This window comes from Dermacentor silvarum, chromosome 3 (genome assembly GCF_013339745.2).
Source record: "Dermacentor silvarum isolate Dsil-2018 chromosome 3, BIME_Dsil_1.4, whole genome shotgun sequence".
Taxonomy (NCBI): Eukaryota; Metazoa; Arthropoda; class Arachnida; order Ixodida; family Ixodidae; genus Dermacentor; species Dermacentor silvarum.
In genome coordinates this window covers 222,282,214-222,298,178 of record NC_051156.1, presented here as the reverse complement: position 1 = coordinate 222,298,178, position 15,965 = coordinate 222,282,214, and the positions used below count along the sequence as shown (strand labels likewise).

Sequence of the window (15,965 nt, the reverse complement as noted above, 5' to 3'; positions counted from 1 at the left end):
GTTGCTATTCTCTAGTAATAGCTAAGTTGGCCAACAAAATGTCTTGATTTTTATTTCATCCTTATAGGAATAAACTAAGCGATAGGAATATATATTATGAACTTTCATCACATTATTCTTGACAATAAGTGGAGCTTACGGGTAGTCATAGAAAACATTGGGAATGATTCTAAGTTTTTTTTTTCTGTAGTACATGAAGCTTATTTAAGTTTCTGGTAGTAATATTCCCCCTTACAAAGTACAACCTGTAGTTTAGGTGCGAATATAATATTCAACTTAACGTGGAAGCTTGGGCGTGTTGGTGATTCATTGAAAAAAAAACACACTGTGCAAAAAATACAGGGACACGAGAGAGCGACACGCACACAGCGCTAATATTCACTTTTATAGGAGGAGTTTAACTTGAGTAGCAGAATGTCTTCGTTAATGTGAGTTAACCCTGCGACGGTAGCTAAGTTTAGTGCAACGTACTTGACATGATCATTTCGAGTCATCTTTGTCAATCCATAGGTACAAAGCAAGCTCCCGTTATACAAAATCTGCTTAGCACATTTTGTTATTATAAGCTGTGCCGTCACTGAAATAAGTGCTCTCAGTCAACTAACATTACACAGGAAACCAATAATCATCTTAAGAGTATGTTCTGGCAGGATTTCTGCTGTAAAAGTGGCACTGTGGACGCCATTTCATGCTTAAACCAATTCTAACAAAATAAAGTTGCTCGGGCCATGTTCAACGTCCTTTTCGTTTGCAAAAATCTTATGGGCTGGCATATTCAGTTTTCTCATCTGTTCCCGCGCCTAGCTGGTAATTAACATTTCCGTGCGCAAACGGCTCTGCGAATATGGTTCCAGGCGTACAAAGGCCGCCGTGGAAGGAGCCACTACGACATGATGGAGCAGTCACGTTTCGCGCGTATATGCACTACCAGGTTCTCGGTGTCTCACTCACACCAATACCTACAAAATGGTGAGAATCGTCTCTCTAGACTCTTCATAAACAAACAGAGAATGGCCACATGGGCTCTAAATGAAGCAGACACACAAGACATTTATATTTTCGTCTACTTGTGCAAGTATGGTCTTGGTCGAAAAGTTATTCCCATTTAAGCTTGTTACTTGAACTTTATGTGGACGTAGTAGCATTTGGCGCCGCTTGCAGCAGGTGGTATTGCAAGATAGCCGGCATTAATACAGAAAGCTTGGCTTGGTTATGGATGGAGAGCGACACACGGGGCTACCATAAAGAAAATTTTCTTCCTAAGATCCACTAAAAAATGCTGAGTGCTCGAATTTTAAAGGCCATGCGGTGCTTTCGAGAGCCTACGCTTTCGCGGTGCTGTAAACATAACGCGAAGCGTAGAAACGACATTTGAATACAACCTCTTGGCGAAACTTCAGTCGCACAAGAACACTGCAGGACGGCAGTGGTTTACTTGCCGCTTTGTTGCTTTCGTCTCCTTCATCAACCCTAAAAGTCACGACAAAAGGGAACCAACAATTGCACAGCTATATAGTTCGCGTCATTCCTGCATGATCTGTTGGTACAAATATTTTAATCATGCAATTATTATATACAGTTTTTTTTCTGACTTTAGTTTCGCTCAGAGGAAGCATTTAGTTGTGCCAACTATAATCATAGAAACAAACGAGTGTAATGGTTGTATGTGAGATGCACGAGAAGAAACCAGCCACCGTAAACGCAATAGGACAACTTCATCTTTCTCTTTTGACTTTGTGGAGTGATGGAAAGCCGATGGACATCCCCCGTAGAGTGTTGGATATTACAAAGCAGAGCTCGCACTTCAATTTGCTTAATAATGATGTGCCATTACAGTTTTTGTTTATATACGCGGATCAGCTCAGGTATTCCTCCTGAGTGAGGCATTTATGGGTGTCTACTGAACGGGCGTGCTTCCACTTTCAGCTGCAAATTTGGGCCTCTCTACCGCAGAAACTTGGCTTGCGTTGTTTAAGATAGATTGTGGTCAAACAGCACAATAAACGAAGAGCGAGGGATTACATGAGACGAGCGCTCACTGACAACAATTTATTCGAAAAAGATGTCAGTTGTTCATAATGAACCATTAAAAAAAATTCCGATATAAAGCCTGTGCAAAGGCTGCCAATCAAGAGCAATTTGACACCCAGAGAATCTCATAGCTTAGTTCACGTGTTGCAAAGAGCTACTGCATTTTGTTGACAGCCTCTGCGCAGGCAGTATATAGATTTTTTAAAATCTTGCAGCACATATACGTGCGTGAATCTTTCCTGCAAAATGTTTTAAGTTATAAAACGAAGAAACCAGTTCATTCATATAAAATAAGGTAATTGTTTAATTATAATTAAATTCTGGGCTTGTGTGTACCAACACAACCAAATAAGGATATGTCAAAGAAACAGCTCTAATGACCACAAAATTTGCCTAAACAGGCTGCCGAAGACGAGGATCCTGCAAAATTTGAGCGAGACGGAGTCTGAGCTTTAGCCAAAATAACTGCCCACTTGCTTCCAGTTGTTAAAAATCCCTACTCGAAAGACACGAGAGCTTCGCTTGGTTACATTATCGAACGCGTGGAAGTGGCTCGCGGGTCCTCGTACATCAACTACCGGATGAGTGGTGATGGCAGGACTGTATGGAGGGCGAGCGCGAACACAGACTACCGGAGGTTGGACAGGGCTATATTGTCCAGCGAATACCCCACGGTATAGGCTGTACGCGTGCGAATGTCCATACCGAGAGTATTCTGTGCAATAGCAGAATTTGGTTGTACACTTGGAAGGCCTTTGTAAGTGGCGGAGGTATACGGTGCCAAGGCTTGCGGTGGCTTACACGCGGCCTCCCGCGCTGGCTGCAGTGGCGTTTCAGCTTGGCGTGTTTGAGCAGAAGCTGAGCGGAGGCCGACCTCGTGCGCAGAACGCCGCCGACGACGAGCTGGAGTCGCAGGCCAGCGACCATGGTCTCGTGATGGGGCCCGTCCAGACCCAGGCGCCCCTGTTCTTCCGCGACGGAAAGCGAAGGATCGGTGAGTGCCGACCAGATCCTGCAGCATGCGGGAACACAATGCTACCGTACGGTGCCCCGATTACGGTTGGCACCGACAGGCGCTGCAAGTTCACCAGAAATTTAAACCAGCATTGCCCACCCCATTCTGTTGCGGGGAAATTGTTGCATATCCTATTCCTCGCCGACCTCTTACCTCTTTATTGCTTGGCGGGTGGCACGGGGCAACGTCGATAGGGGGAATAAGAGCTATAGAAACCAATGGGGGTGGAGGGCCTTGGTCCTGTGCCACCACCACGAGAAATGAACATCTATTGGCGATGATTCTGCAGGTTAATAATTTTTGTTTTGGTGCCAACTAAAGCTATGGAAACTTATTAATCAGAAAGAACCTTTACGGTTGTTAGTTTCTAGCCAATGTAAGTATCCGAATTCACTCTCCTCTTCTTTGCGTGCCTTTTCTGGCGTTTTCTCTTGACCAGATAATTTCCCTGTGAATGCACAATTCAGCTACATTATTTCCCAGATGACAAGTCATTTTAACTTAACAATACTAATTTCATGCGGAAATTTTCACTACGCGCGTTTTCGGTCGTACCGCCACGCGCGAAGGATGACGTCCTGTCTCCCTCGAATGCAGATTACGTGCTGGTGTACGAGGACAGCGAAGGAGCACGACTGGGCAAATACGATGAGTGGCGGTCCACCTTCATGGCCAATCTGCGGCAGGCCGGACTCGACATGGAGGAGGTGGGCCCTGAAAGTGATGCAGAAATAGGCTGTGCCACGCTCTGGCTGTGCATCGCTGAAACACGAGAGGGTTAATCTTGCAGTCTTCATTTACACTTGCTGTATAGATTATGAGGCGTAAACAGAAAGGCAGCAGTTCTGCCACTCTGCTCATTCACACCTCAGAGTATTTTAAGAGCAAGATCAGGGAAATAAGGTGCGTGCTATATTTAATGATGTTAGTATCACGGAATAGCTGGGATCGTGGCGTACGCAGAGGGTTCAAGATTTTTGCCAACGCTTAGCATTCCATTCGACCACAAAAATTTACGGGACAGGGCTTCCACAGAAAATGTTAATTTCTGCTGTGTTAACACATGACGCATGTAATTCAAGGTATCGGTGTGCACGTCGCAAAGGCTACTGCACATTACGCTCTGCGCATCACAACTTTGAATTCGGAGCTATTTGCACCCAGGCATCGGCGGGAATGGAGCTTTTTCACAAATTCCGTGTCCCGTAAATTTTTGCGGCCGACTACGTATACGCATGCAACTTGACCTTGAGATGTTAGCCAGCGACGATGAATGTGGTTAGAAAATCCCTTGAAGTGCATGAGAACAATGTCTCGAGAGAATAAAACATATTCTTAAAGGCAAGAAAGGCTCGTCGAATGACTTCTCAGTATAGCTCTTCGTCTTGTCGCATCCATGTAATATGACGTGCTGCAATGTCGTACGACGGTCTGCCCGTGCAGGAGCTGGTGGAGGGCGACAACAAGTCGACGCACTTCATCAAGCTCTCGGTGCCGTGGCCCGTGCTGCTCCGCTACGCCGAGGAGCTCTGCCTCCGCGCCCCGCTTCAGGTGGGGACAGCGGCGCTATCTCTGAGTGCGCGTGCACACGTGCGTGCAAGCACCACGTGACAGGAAGAACAGCGGCAGCAGTTGTTCCACTCCCCTTGGCAGCGATCAGAGCAGGCATAAAGTACTCAGCCTTACTCGCATGTTTGTGGCCTGAGTGAAAGTGACACGACTGTTTTCCCTCGTAGCGAACGGCTTCATTGATCCTATGAACTTCTGCTGCACCTGTCGCTATTACAGGGCGATGCTCCGACTTAAGCTTTAGGCCCGTTGCTTTGCTAATGAATTAATCATCGTGTATTGCATAGGTGCTTTACTTATTACTTTATTTATTGCGTAGGTGTTTAACTAAAACGCAGTGACTAATAGACATTGGAGCTTCAGCTGAAGAGTGGTTAATTTTATGAATGCGATCGTTTTATCAAGATTTTCTGGCGACATTTTTTGCCCAGGAAGCGCGATAATGACAAACAAGTTGGTGATAATTCTGCAGAAACTTATGAGACCCTCGATATAGATATTGAAGGAAGTTTGCCTGAGCCAGTCACGAACGTATCTTTTTTTATTTTTCCGGAAGGATCAGTTGCTTTCTCTATATAACCGTGCTTCGAAAGTGCTCATGATGTGCTCTACGATGCGCATCGGTGTACTATGACACATTTGCGCCATGTGTATGTGCACGCAAACATGCAGGCACACCCAAATCCGAGCGTCAACTGGTCTGCGGGCGTGCTGGCGACGCTACGCATCCCCAACATTATGGAGGCAGACGTTCCCAACAAGCCGCTCGACTATTACACCTGTACCTTCAAGTGCTCCAAGCTGGACAGGTGCGCCACATATCATCTGTGTCGACTGGGAAGCCTTTTATCTTAATGATTACACGAAGGTGGCTTGTATAATTTGCACAAAGCAGCTTGCTCTGTAAAGCTTCCTCTTTCGTTTTCTTCGCAGTCTACTTCGCTTCCGTTTTCTGCCACATGTGTAACGTTTCTATTTGTAGGATTACTGCCTCTTGTGAGGGTATTTCATTTCGCACTTCGGTTAACGTAGCCCTACCTCGGTATCTTGGCTTTCACGTCTAAAACAGTGTCCTAGCTGCTATCCTTTCACCATATAACCACGAAGAAACACAATAAATGAGATAAATAGGCCATCAGATCGAGCACGATTTCAAGTTCAGCCGTTCGATCACCATACCAAGAACAAGTGGGAGATGCCGCATATAGCAAAAGAATAGGCAGAAATGTCGCCTGATGTTGTATTTGTCCGTGGTTAAGCACACCCCATTAACGCGTATTTGATGTTCAAGGTTCAAAAAAGAAGACGCTAAAGGTCTGGTGTGTTCTCTTAAACAAACCTGATTCAAAAGATGCCTGTCTAGTATAACATAAAGCTCTCTCTTCTCTGACACATAGTCGTGCACCGTGCTGGAGTGCAGGTTTCTGGGCAGCGACAACCAGGACGAGTATTTCACGGTGACGCAGCGGGTGTGCGTGGCCTACGAAATCTTGCAGACGGCGCGCTACGGAGCGCGTCGCAAGGCGCAGATCGGCATCGACCGACTCATCGAGGAAGGAGTCTACGCAGCCGCATTCCCTTTGCACGAGGTACGCGTAGAACTTTATACATACGCAGTTGTGTACGGCTTCTATTGCGAGAGACAGGCCGGTGGCACATGTGTTGCAATTCCTTTCGTTTTATATGCCTTTTTACTGATATGATGTCATACGTTAGTTTTTCTTTCTTTCTTTCTTTTTTCAATTTTTTCTCTCCCCATGTGTTTTTGCTTGTGCATCAATCATGTCCATGCGCATAAAGGTTTAGATGTGTCCAGCATTCGTCCAGCCCGGTGTTTGTTTCACTTCCCTTAGCGCATATTTTCTCCGCACCGTCAACAGGTAGATACGTGTGTGCAATTGCACACTGTATAGTGCTCTATAGTGATATCTCTCGAAATGCATCTTTGTTTATTTGTGCGCGAGTGTTGGCCAGGCGGATCCTGCAAATTGTGTTTGTTGGATGAATCATTCTTGCGAATTTTTTCTGTCTTCTGTAGCATGCACGCAAAAAGTATGTTCATTTGTATGCTAATGTGTTCCTTTTGCCCGCATCCACATACGAGAAAAGCGAACTTTGGTTGCTGACTGGCGCCATAACTGTCCACCACGTAGCTAAAGCTTTAATATCGGCCAGCAATATAGTGAGATAAGAGGAGAATGTGCGAAAAGAGAAGAGAAAACGAAAAGGAAAGAAATACCTGCAACTCGGAAGGAACACGATGTGCTTCAAAACGTTGCGTATACCTTCCTCACCCGCCGTGGTTTCTGAGTGGCTATGGTTTTGGGCTGCTAAGCACGAGGTCGCGGGATCAAATCCCGGCCACGGCGGCCGCATTTCGATGGGGGCGAAAACAGCCGTGTACTTAGATATAGGTGTACGGTAAAGAACCCCAGGTGGCCCAAATTATTCCCCAAGTTATTCCGTAGTCCCCCACTATGGCGTGCCTCATTATAAGATCGTGGTTTTAGCATGTAAATCCCCATAATATATTATTATATTATATTATATCTTCCTCATCGCAGAAATCAAACTATAGGCGAAAACTGAAGGCAGCTGCCAACGAAAATGTGTCTGCCTCGATATTTTTCAAACACAGTAAATGATGACAAGGAAATATTAGACTATGCAATCGCTGGCCATGTCTAAATATATGTAGTGTGAAATTGAAGGTCTGATGTTTAGCGTGCGTGGTTTTGAACATCAAATTCGCTCGTACCTGGTCCATATTCTTACTTATTCCTGTCGCAAAACCCTGCGAGGCCCAGAAGGGTTCTCTGAAATCATTTGGTAATTCCAACAAGCTTTTGGCTAATCTCAGCGTGCATGGTGGTCGGCACGGCAGCAAGGAGTTTAGACGGCCGCGCATGGCGTGGAGATATCACGCAAACCCGCTAAGCATAACAGACGTGGCCACGAACAAAATGAGCTTACATCTGTCACTGCTCCTCCCCGGATAAGCATGTAAAACGGCTATGCGTGGCTGGAGATCTCGAGCAGCACCGACTACAAATACTGTCATAACATTAACTTATTTCGAATGGCGTTGGCGCGATAGCAGTGGATACACCACAAGACTGAACACGCGCTATCAGGTTGAAGACAAGCGCGTTGTTACCCATAAAAGACTTGATTTCTGCCTTGTCATGATTCCACAAACAGATGTCGGTATGGGGCTAAGCGTCTGACGCGATATCGCATGGGAAAACCATATTGCGAATGTTATCATTTGAAGAGACATGTCCTTGGCTCATGGACTAGCGCTGCCTGTGCATCTTGCGCAACGAATGCACATTTGTGTATCCTTAGAGAAATTGGTCAAATGAGAGCATTTATTTGAGTGTGTAGTGTTGTGTTTTGTTTATGTTGCGTGAACTGTCTTGTAAACTGTGCATGCCATTTCATTTTTCATCCTGTTCACCTGGAGTAGCACGCTAGGCATGCCGCCAGTCTTCGTCTTCGGGTTCTATTAAACCTCTCTCTTATCTTGCGAAATGGTTATAAATAAATGTCTAATAACTTTAGCCAGAATTGTCCGAAACAAGATATTCTCCAGTTCTAAAGAAAAATTAAACACTAATTTTGCATTAGCAGTGACTGGTGTACGTTAGCACCGTGGCTAAAGCTATGCAACTCACTGGTGTCAATGCAGGGCGACTACCGAAAGCCTGCGGGCAACGTGCCACCATCTACGTGGAACCGGCGTCAGGTGTTGTACGAGTACTGGGCGCGCTGGTCGTGCTGGTACAAGTACCAGCCACTGGACCACATCCGAGAGTACTTCGGCGAAAAGATTGGCATCTACTTCGCCTGGCTTGGTGAGTATCGAATGCTTATTTGGAATGTCCCCTTCCCAAAAATAATTCGCGACGCTGCAGACAGGCGAGAACTCGCGCTTACCGCCTCTCACAGTTTAACAGCATTCTAAAACAGAAATGTTAGTCGATCAACTAGCTCTTTACTACTGTTAGGTACATAAAAGAAAAAAAAGAGAACAAGTTATTTTGAATGGAAGCAGAATCACCTAACCTGAACAATGCTAACACACTGAGACTACTTTCCATGCATTGGAGGCTGGCAAAAGGAGCCCATCGCTCTCTTAGATGTTTTCTGACCTTTAAATTACATACAAAGCAGCGAATTTCATGCCAAAGACTTACAAAATGTACTGGTTAGCTGAGAAGCATGTAGGAGGATAACTTTGGGTGTTTTCGCATCCTCCCGGAGGCGCGCTTCTTCACAATAACACTTATGCGGCGAAGTCCAGCTTACTGATAAATATTGTCGTCGCGTATGTTGTAGTACACGCAGCGTTCAGTTACGCATACTCGTCCGCAGGGTTCTACACTGGCTGGCTACTGCCTGCTGCCGCCATGGGTTTCCTCGTGTTTCTTTACGGCATCTTCACCATCAGCAACGATGGCCCCACGTAAGCCTCTCGTTTTGCGAATTCGACAGAAGCTAGTATTCCTCGGCACTTATCACTTGTAATAATATCATAATAATATATTATATGATATATTATGTAAGATATATTGTAATATATTCCAATTATTATCTATTGCCACCAGCACAAAGGTGGTTTTGCCGCTTCTGCGCAAGCTGAAGTCGACGACGACGAAGACGCACTCTGAGTGAAGGTGTCGGACGAAAACGGCGTGCTTCCATTAGATTAAACCCAATAGTTTCTGCAATATATATAGTAACGTGACTATGTTATAATAATAAGAAGAATGAGTTAAGACCTGCCAAAATTAGCAGTTTTGTTTTATCTTCTGTCTTCGCTACTGCTGTTAACGGCGGGAATTTTCTTTTGTCTTCCAATGACTACCAATGTCCTATACCACTGCCACACGGGCACATTCAAACGTGCTCGAGCCTATGCTAATACAACTCAATGCAGATCGAGCACTGCCATACGTTGTTTTCGAACGCACTCGACTTAATTCTTATCCTCCTTTGTCTATTCACGCTCCTCGATTCGACTCAAATGAATTTCGGTGGGAATCGAAGCAGCCCGTGTCGCAAGGGTATGTCAAAGTATTTCTTCAAACGTTTCTGAAGTGCCCGTATTGATTACGTTTTCTATACTTCAGTATTTTTACACACACATCTCTATTTACCTCATCAGTGAAACGAAGTTGTTGGAAAGCACGCTGTTTTCTATCTCAAGTAAACTCAGGTTAACCCTATAACTATACCTCACCAAAAGTGAAGTTTTCGTTTGGCACATTAGTCAAAGGCCGCTGGCGATACCGCCTTCGAATTTCTGAAGCAGCTCACCATGATGTCGCAAGCAGCGGAAACGCGTGTCCGAGGTTGCTTAAATTTTATTTGACTTAGGAAAAGTAAATAAAAGGTACGTTTGCATGCATAACTCGAAGAAAACACAGCCTTGCAACTTTTGTGGACTACTCTGCAAGAAAAGAGCCCATATCGTCGATGCACATTGTCGCCATGGGCGTGGGTGCGAATAAAGAAAAAAAGAAAAGGGAAAGAAAGTTGCATTCGCTTTCTCCGTTAACGATACCACCTCCCATTCTCCCGTCTAGCGAAATTGCTAGAGTTCCAAAAGGTTTATCTGACCGTCTAGCCTGATTTAAGGCTCGCTCTTTGTGTTTCTTCATCGTTCCGTCTCCATTTCGTTTGCAATCCACAATAGTAACAGCTAAACTGTTTAAGCCAGCCGTAATTTGTGGTTCGTATCAAGAAACTATGAATAAATAAAATAAACTTTCTTGCCGAGGCGGGATTCGAACCCGCCTACCCCCGGTCCCAAGGCGAGCGTCGTAACCATCTAACGACCGTTAGGCTACCAAGCCACACTTGCACAGCATGCATTTATGCGAACCATATGATTGCGTTCGAGCGTCGTCGTCTTCGTCCACGCTCGTGCTCTGCGAGGTGAAGAGGTTTTGCGCGCTATGAGAGCGAGAGAAAGAGAAAGACGCCTTCACGGAGCGGGTCTGCTGGAACGCGGTGTCGGCATTCCAACGCGGTGTCGGTGTTGCAAGCGGCGCTATGCAACGCGCAGTGACGGCCGTAAGTCCGAGACGCGGGAAAAGGAATTATCATCACCATGAGTAATAAGATGAAAAGTTTGCGCGCACTTCCAGGAAATGCTGGGCTACGATTGCCTAGCTTCGCTGTTTCAAGCGTTGCGCGGCCGAGTGCAAGGTTAAGCGTTATTAAAAATTTATTTCCGTTCCTGAAATGGACAGCTAGCAGAATCCATTCCGTTTGCGAGACGGACACATGCCGTAATAGTATGGCGAACAGTGCAAACGACAGTGTCTTGCTCAATGTTGAGCGGGGCTCCACTTTTCGCGGCACGGACAGACACCTCGAATAGAACTATATAAGGCGCTCACGCTCATAATGACTTGGGCTTCTTCCTTTTTTTTTTACGTACTTTATTTTTTATGGCTGTGTCCCGAGTCAGTGAACCACCAATCCGTGCACTCAAACTGACAGTCACCAGCGTCGAAAATTTATTCATGAAAAAATAGCCATTCTGGCTTGGTTCTCAAACGGACTCCGTCAAACCAATGTCCATTCGATAGACGGGAAGTTAGACTGAACGATGGCAGAGCAGTCCGCTATGGTGCAACCGCTGTCAGAACCGCTTTTCTTGGTTCACCTTTCTTCCACTATTCAAATCTGCTAACGCTATATTAAGCCATTTGCCGTTGAAACAACACGATGCTATCCGACCGTGCCACCACCTTTGTTGAAACCGCAGGAACGAGGTATGCAACAGCGACAAGAAGTACCGCATGTGCCCGCGCTGTGACGAGAAATACGGCTGCGACTACTGGTACATCAGCGACAACTGCATCTTTACCAAGATCACCTACCTGTTCGATCACCCGGGAACCGTCTTCTACGCCATCTTCGTCTCCTTCTGGGGTCAGTCTATGGGCTCTTTTCTACTCAAGCCATACCTCCCGTGCATTTACGGCATGCGCTTAATACAGCTGAACCCCATGCAGTTGCCAACTAGGAGCATAGTAAAAAATGATATTGCCTTGAATATATTTCCCTTGATAGACAGATCTCACAGGCTTCACTTGCATCAGTACGTGTTTCTTTGTTATGACTGTGCTTGGCAACAATTCTGTAAAGTGGCACGAATTGCCACACATTTTCCGAGACGAATGCGTTGATGTCATATTCCGCGTGTTCTCCCATAGCCGTGACGTTTCTTGAGTACTGGAAGAGGAAGTCCGCCAGCCTGGCCCACCATTGGGACTGCATGGATTTCGAGGAGGAAGAGGTAGGCCAATCCAACATCAGGTGCAACTCCGTCATTCTTGACGGTTACTGTACTCGCGGACATCTTTCTGTGGCAATAAAAGGGAAGCCACGGAGGATACGTGCGCACAAGCGAGAGCGTTTCTGAAAGTAGTTCCGCACTTTCATGCGCGTTAGTTTAATCAGGGGAAGAGAAAACGTGAACACCTTGTTCGCAACAGCTAAATAAGACAAAACGCACCACATAGTGCTAACGTTGACTTGTTTTGCGCCTTTTCCCTTACGCGTCTGGGCCAACGCGAAACCGTCACACGTGGAAGCTGCGTCGATTCATTCCGAGAAAGCAAATGCGCTGCCAAACGCTGGACACACAATGATATGTGGCATACCCAAAGTAGTGGTTTAGACCACGGCCGCTGGATAAAAAAAAAAAAAAAAAAAAAAAAAAAAACCGGTGCGGCCTGCCGCATCGGGCGCGCTGCAATGGGAGCGAACGTGACGGCCGTAGTTGCATTGTCGGCCGCTTGGCTGGGCCGAACGGCGCTAGTCATCGGCGATGGATTGGGTGCCTCGATGCCCAGCGCCGCCGTCCAGGGTGGAGACAACCCCGCTGGCGCCGCCATATTGTGTCACACGAGCTGAGACTCAGCTACGCTTGCGTTCATGAAGTGTTACTCGCGGCGCGCTTCCAAGTGCTTTGCCTTGATGAGGATTTTTTTATCGGTGTCCCATCTGCATATCTTTATAACCAATAGCCGTTAACTCGTCGAAGGTCGAAGACGCAAATGTATGGCGCCGGGAACATGCCCCAAGTTGCCTAGTTCAATCACATTTAATATGCCGTGTGTATGTTTAAAATACGCACTATTCTTTTTTTTTTTTTGCGCTTCGATGCTTGGTATATAAGGTTTGCGACCCCCTGTGTGTGGAAGTTTTTCTTTTTCGCTGTTGTATTTTGGTTTACACGTCACGCCTCCTTTACCGTAGCCAGCCACTCGCGCACGGCGGTTAGTTTCCCTTGCGTTGCGCGTGCTCTTCGCGTTCGTTGCAATTATTTGACGATATCTACGCGCAATTTTTGCTTTTTTTGCCCACAAAACTGTGTGCTGACAGGATTCAGCTGGTGTAAAAATAACTGCGATGTGAAAATAAGGTTTAGTTAGTGCTGTAGAGAAAAATGTAACGTAACTTGTCTGTGTCAATCTTGCGTAGTACACACAAGAAATCAAACGATGCACAAAATACATTTACTTATAATGTCTAGTACAATCAATCATGAAAGAGATATGTACATGAAAAATTATATGTACTGTGTGGCGCCTGAAGGTTATGTTGAAAGACGAGATAAAAAAATTAATTCGCAAGGTAGGCTCGACACACAATTCGGGATAGAGAGAGTTTTTTTTTTTTTTTCATTACATGAGGGGGGGGGGGGGGGGTTCAAGTGAGTACATCAACCTTATTACACACAATATAAATCGAAAACAAGAATGCAAACAAGAAAACGCAACCGCGGGTAATATTAATCAAGATATCCAGCCAGAATACATACATCAGCTACCATAGAATACGTCGCATCAGCCAAACACATCGATGGCGAGTACAGAACATTTCATAAATAACCATTAGAACACTGATAACTACATTGAAAAAATAAACAACACTGCATACATATCACGTACAAAACCGTAAATGAAACTAAGACAGTCAAATACAGATTAGCAATGTTTTTCACTTCGAAAATATAGTCCATGATGATGTAGGGCTGTTGACTTTAACAGACGGCGCCCATCCTGTCGATTTCCCTCGTACTGGTCCTCTTCAAAGTGTTTCTAAGTACAGGTAAAACAACAAAAGTGATTATTGATATGAAAAGTTGCCTTGTAAATACAGAGAACCCATTACAGTGCTTAAAAACAAATTTTAGCAGAAGCAATGCTGTATTACCTCGCTTCACACGTTTCGAAGAAATGCACAGGCTACAACAGACACCATGCCAGAAAGCGCCGAAACATTTTGGTCCCATGATGCCCCTTAACTCTACTACACCTGGGCATACCGTGCACAGGCATTTAAAGACCGTCACAGTACCCACTACGATCGGGAATGAGCACGAATGACCATCGGCTTACGATCACCACGCTACAAATATGTACAAGTCTTAAAAAGCAGCTATGTAACGTAACACCCTGAGGTCCGCAAGATATCTCCTGAGAAATAAGAGAAAATCAAAATGTTTCGCTTACCACGTACAAAACAGCCGCTCTCCCCAGACGAAGCACTGCGTTCTTTAGTCCCAAATAACCAGTACCGAAAAAAGAAAAAAAAAAAAAAAAGAAACAAGAGACACACACGATGTGTGCTTCCCGTGAAAAAGGAAAATAGGTGGCTTACGTGACGATTCGTAGCGAATGTAAGACTATTTCGCTGCTAAGCATCTTCGTCAGTCCTTGAAATAAGGGTACAGACTGCGCCCATCAAAACGAAAAAAGCCTATGCGACGCGCGCTCGCAAACCATACGCTACTCAGACAGCATCGGTGCAGTGCTTACTTAGTTCGTGAGCGAACGTAGGTACGTGAGCGAGGATCAGAGAATACTTTCTTATTTAAATGAAAAACACGGTGCGGTAGTCTAAACATTCTTGACACCTACCTCGCAAATGCAGGAGTTATCCGTTGCCTTCCAGTGATCGCGCTTTACTTGGGCTTCCCATCTCTTCCGTCGCTCTGGGTCCCGGGGGAAGCGAAAACAACGCAGTCCTTTACGCGTCGATCCGGCGCACTTGGGAACACAACAGCCTGTCATGTCGACACGATGCACTTGATAGCTTGTCAGTCATGCGGCTGAACACTGTCTAGCAAGTAGAAGCGTCCGCGAAGCATCCGCGCGCACTGTGCCTCGAACTCAGCACCGGCACCAAGCAATCGCAACGGCTCGCTGTGACACAATATGGCGTCGCAGCGAGAAAGCGGCGGCGCGGGGGCGGTCAAAGGTTGGCACCACCCTGAACGGCGGCGCTGGCATCGAGGCACCCTAGCGATGGATAGAGAGCCTACATGCAAACAGCGCTTGCATGTAGGCTCCCTAGCGATGGAACGCGCCGTCGGCTTGCACGCGCGACGGCGTTCCAAGCGCGTTCCTGACGCATTTGCTATTCCGATGCCAGACAACAGCCCCCGACGTGTGGCGCCGCGGCGGATCACACCGTTATCGATGCAAGCGGCAGGCCGCACCTTTTTTTTATCCAGCGGCCGTGTTTAGACCCTCGATCGCCTCTCGGTTGCATCAATGACGTCGCACTACAGAGACTGTTGTCATCCCTCATCTCAAGCTAGTCTTAATACTGACTGTGTAAGGCGTGCTGAGCGAATACAGAGAGCGCTCACCAAACACGACCGAGCTTTTCCAATAACCACGAGCGCTGTATTGCTGGCGGTACAAAGCATTTCAGTGCACGGGTAAAACCTACGCACGTCTGAAACACACGTTTGGAGTCTACGAGAGAGGACCTGAGAGCGCAAGGCTGAGGCATTGACGATACTGCAGTGATCGAGTTCTATCTTTATACGTCATCGGCTGTACCTATTGAGATATTGTTGACATACTGCAATGGAGGAGCACACAACAATGCGAACGAGTGTGTGGTGGACACCTAATCATGCATTACGGAAACTCGTGAGCAGGGAAATTCCAGACGAATAAAGAGTGAGCAGCTCGGGCCAAACTCCGATGCCACCTATTCAAATAAATGTAAAACGCAGAAACGCTTTTCTGAGATAACCGCTGGGCCGATTTTGATGAAATTTGGTGAATTCTAGAGAGAAAGTAATATTCCAGTGACTGTAGGAAGCGGAATTTCGATTTAGGGCCTGAATGTCTTTAATTGAATGTTGAAAAATTGGTAAGCTTGAAAAAAAAATAGAAGCCCAAATTTCACAAATTCGTAGCTCTGCGCCTAGAACAGATATTGCAGTTCTGTGAAGTGCATCCATTAGAGCGTCCAAATCGGACAAATTTTATATGTCAATTTATTTCATACGTGAATTTCTTCAATT

At 45.9% G+C, this 15,965-nt stretch overlaps 1 protein-coding gene across 3 annotated transcripts in view; it reads left to right on the top strand.

Annotated features, from left to right (window-relative positions):
• The window catches only part of LOC119446747 (anoctamin-7), a 118,651-nt gene that overhangs the window by 77,795 nt on the left and 24,891 nt on the right, over positions 1–15,965 (top strand). For all 3 annotated transcript variants that reach the window (XM_037711274.2, XM_037711275.2, XM_037711278.2), the window contains 9 exons: positions 2,917–3,025; positions 3,644–3,753; positions 4,490–4,597; positions 5,288–5,424; positions 6,036–6,204; positions 8,307–8,472; positions 8,993–9,083; positions 11,397–11,563; positions 11,848–11,930. In XM_037711274.2, coding sequence (XP_037567202.1) covers positions 2,917–3,025; positions 3,644–3,753; positions 4,490–4,597; positions 5,288–5,424; positions 6,036–6,204; positions 8,307–8,472; positions 8,993–9,083; positions 11,397–11,563; positions 11,848–11,930 — 1,140 coding nt within the window. The remainder of the gene's footprint in view (positions 1–2,916; positions 3,026–3,643; positions 3,754–4,489; positions 4,598–5,287; positions 5,425–6,035; positions 6,205–8,306; positions 8,473–8,992; positions 9,084–11,396; positions 11,564–11,847; positions 11,931–15,965) is intronic.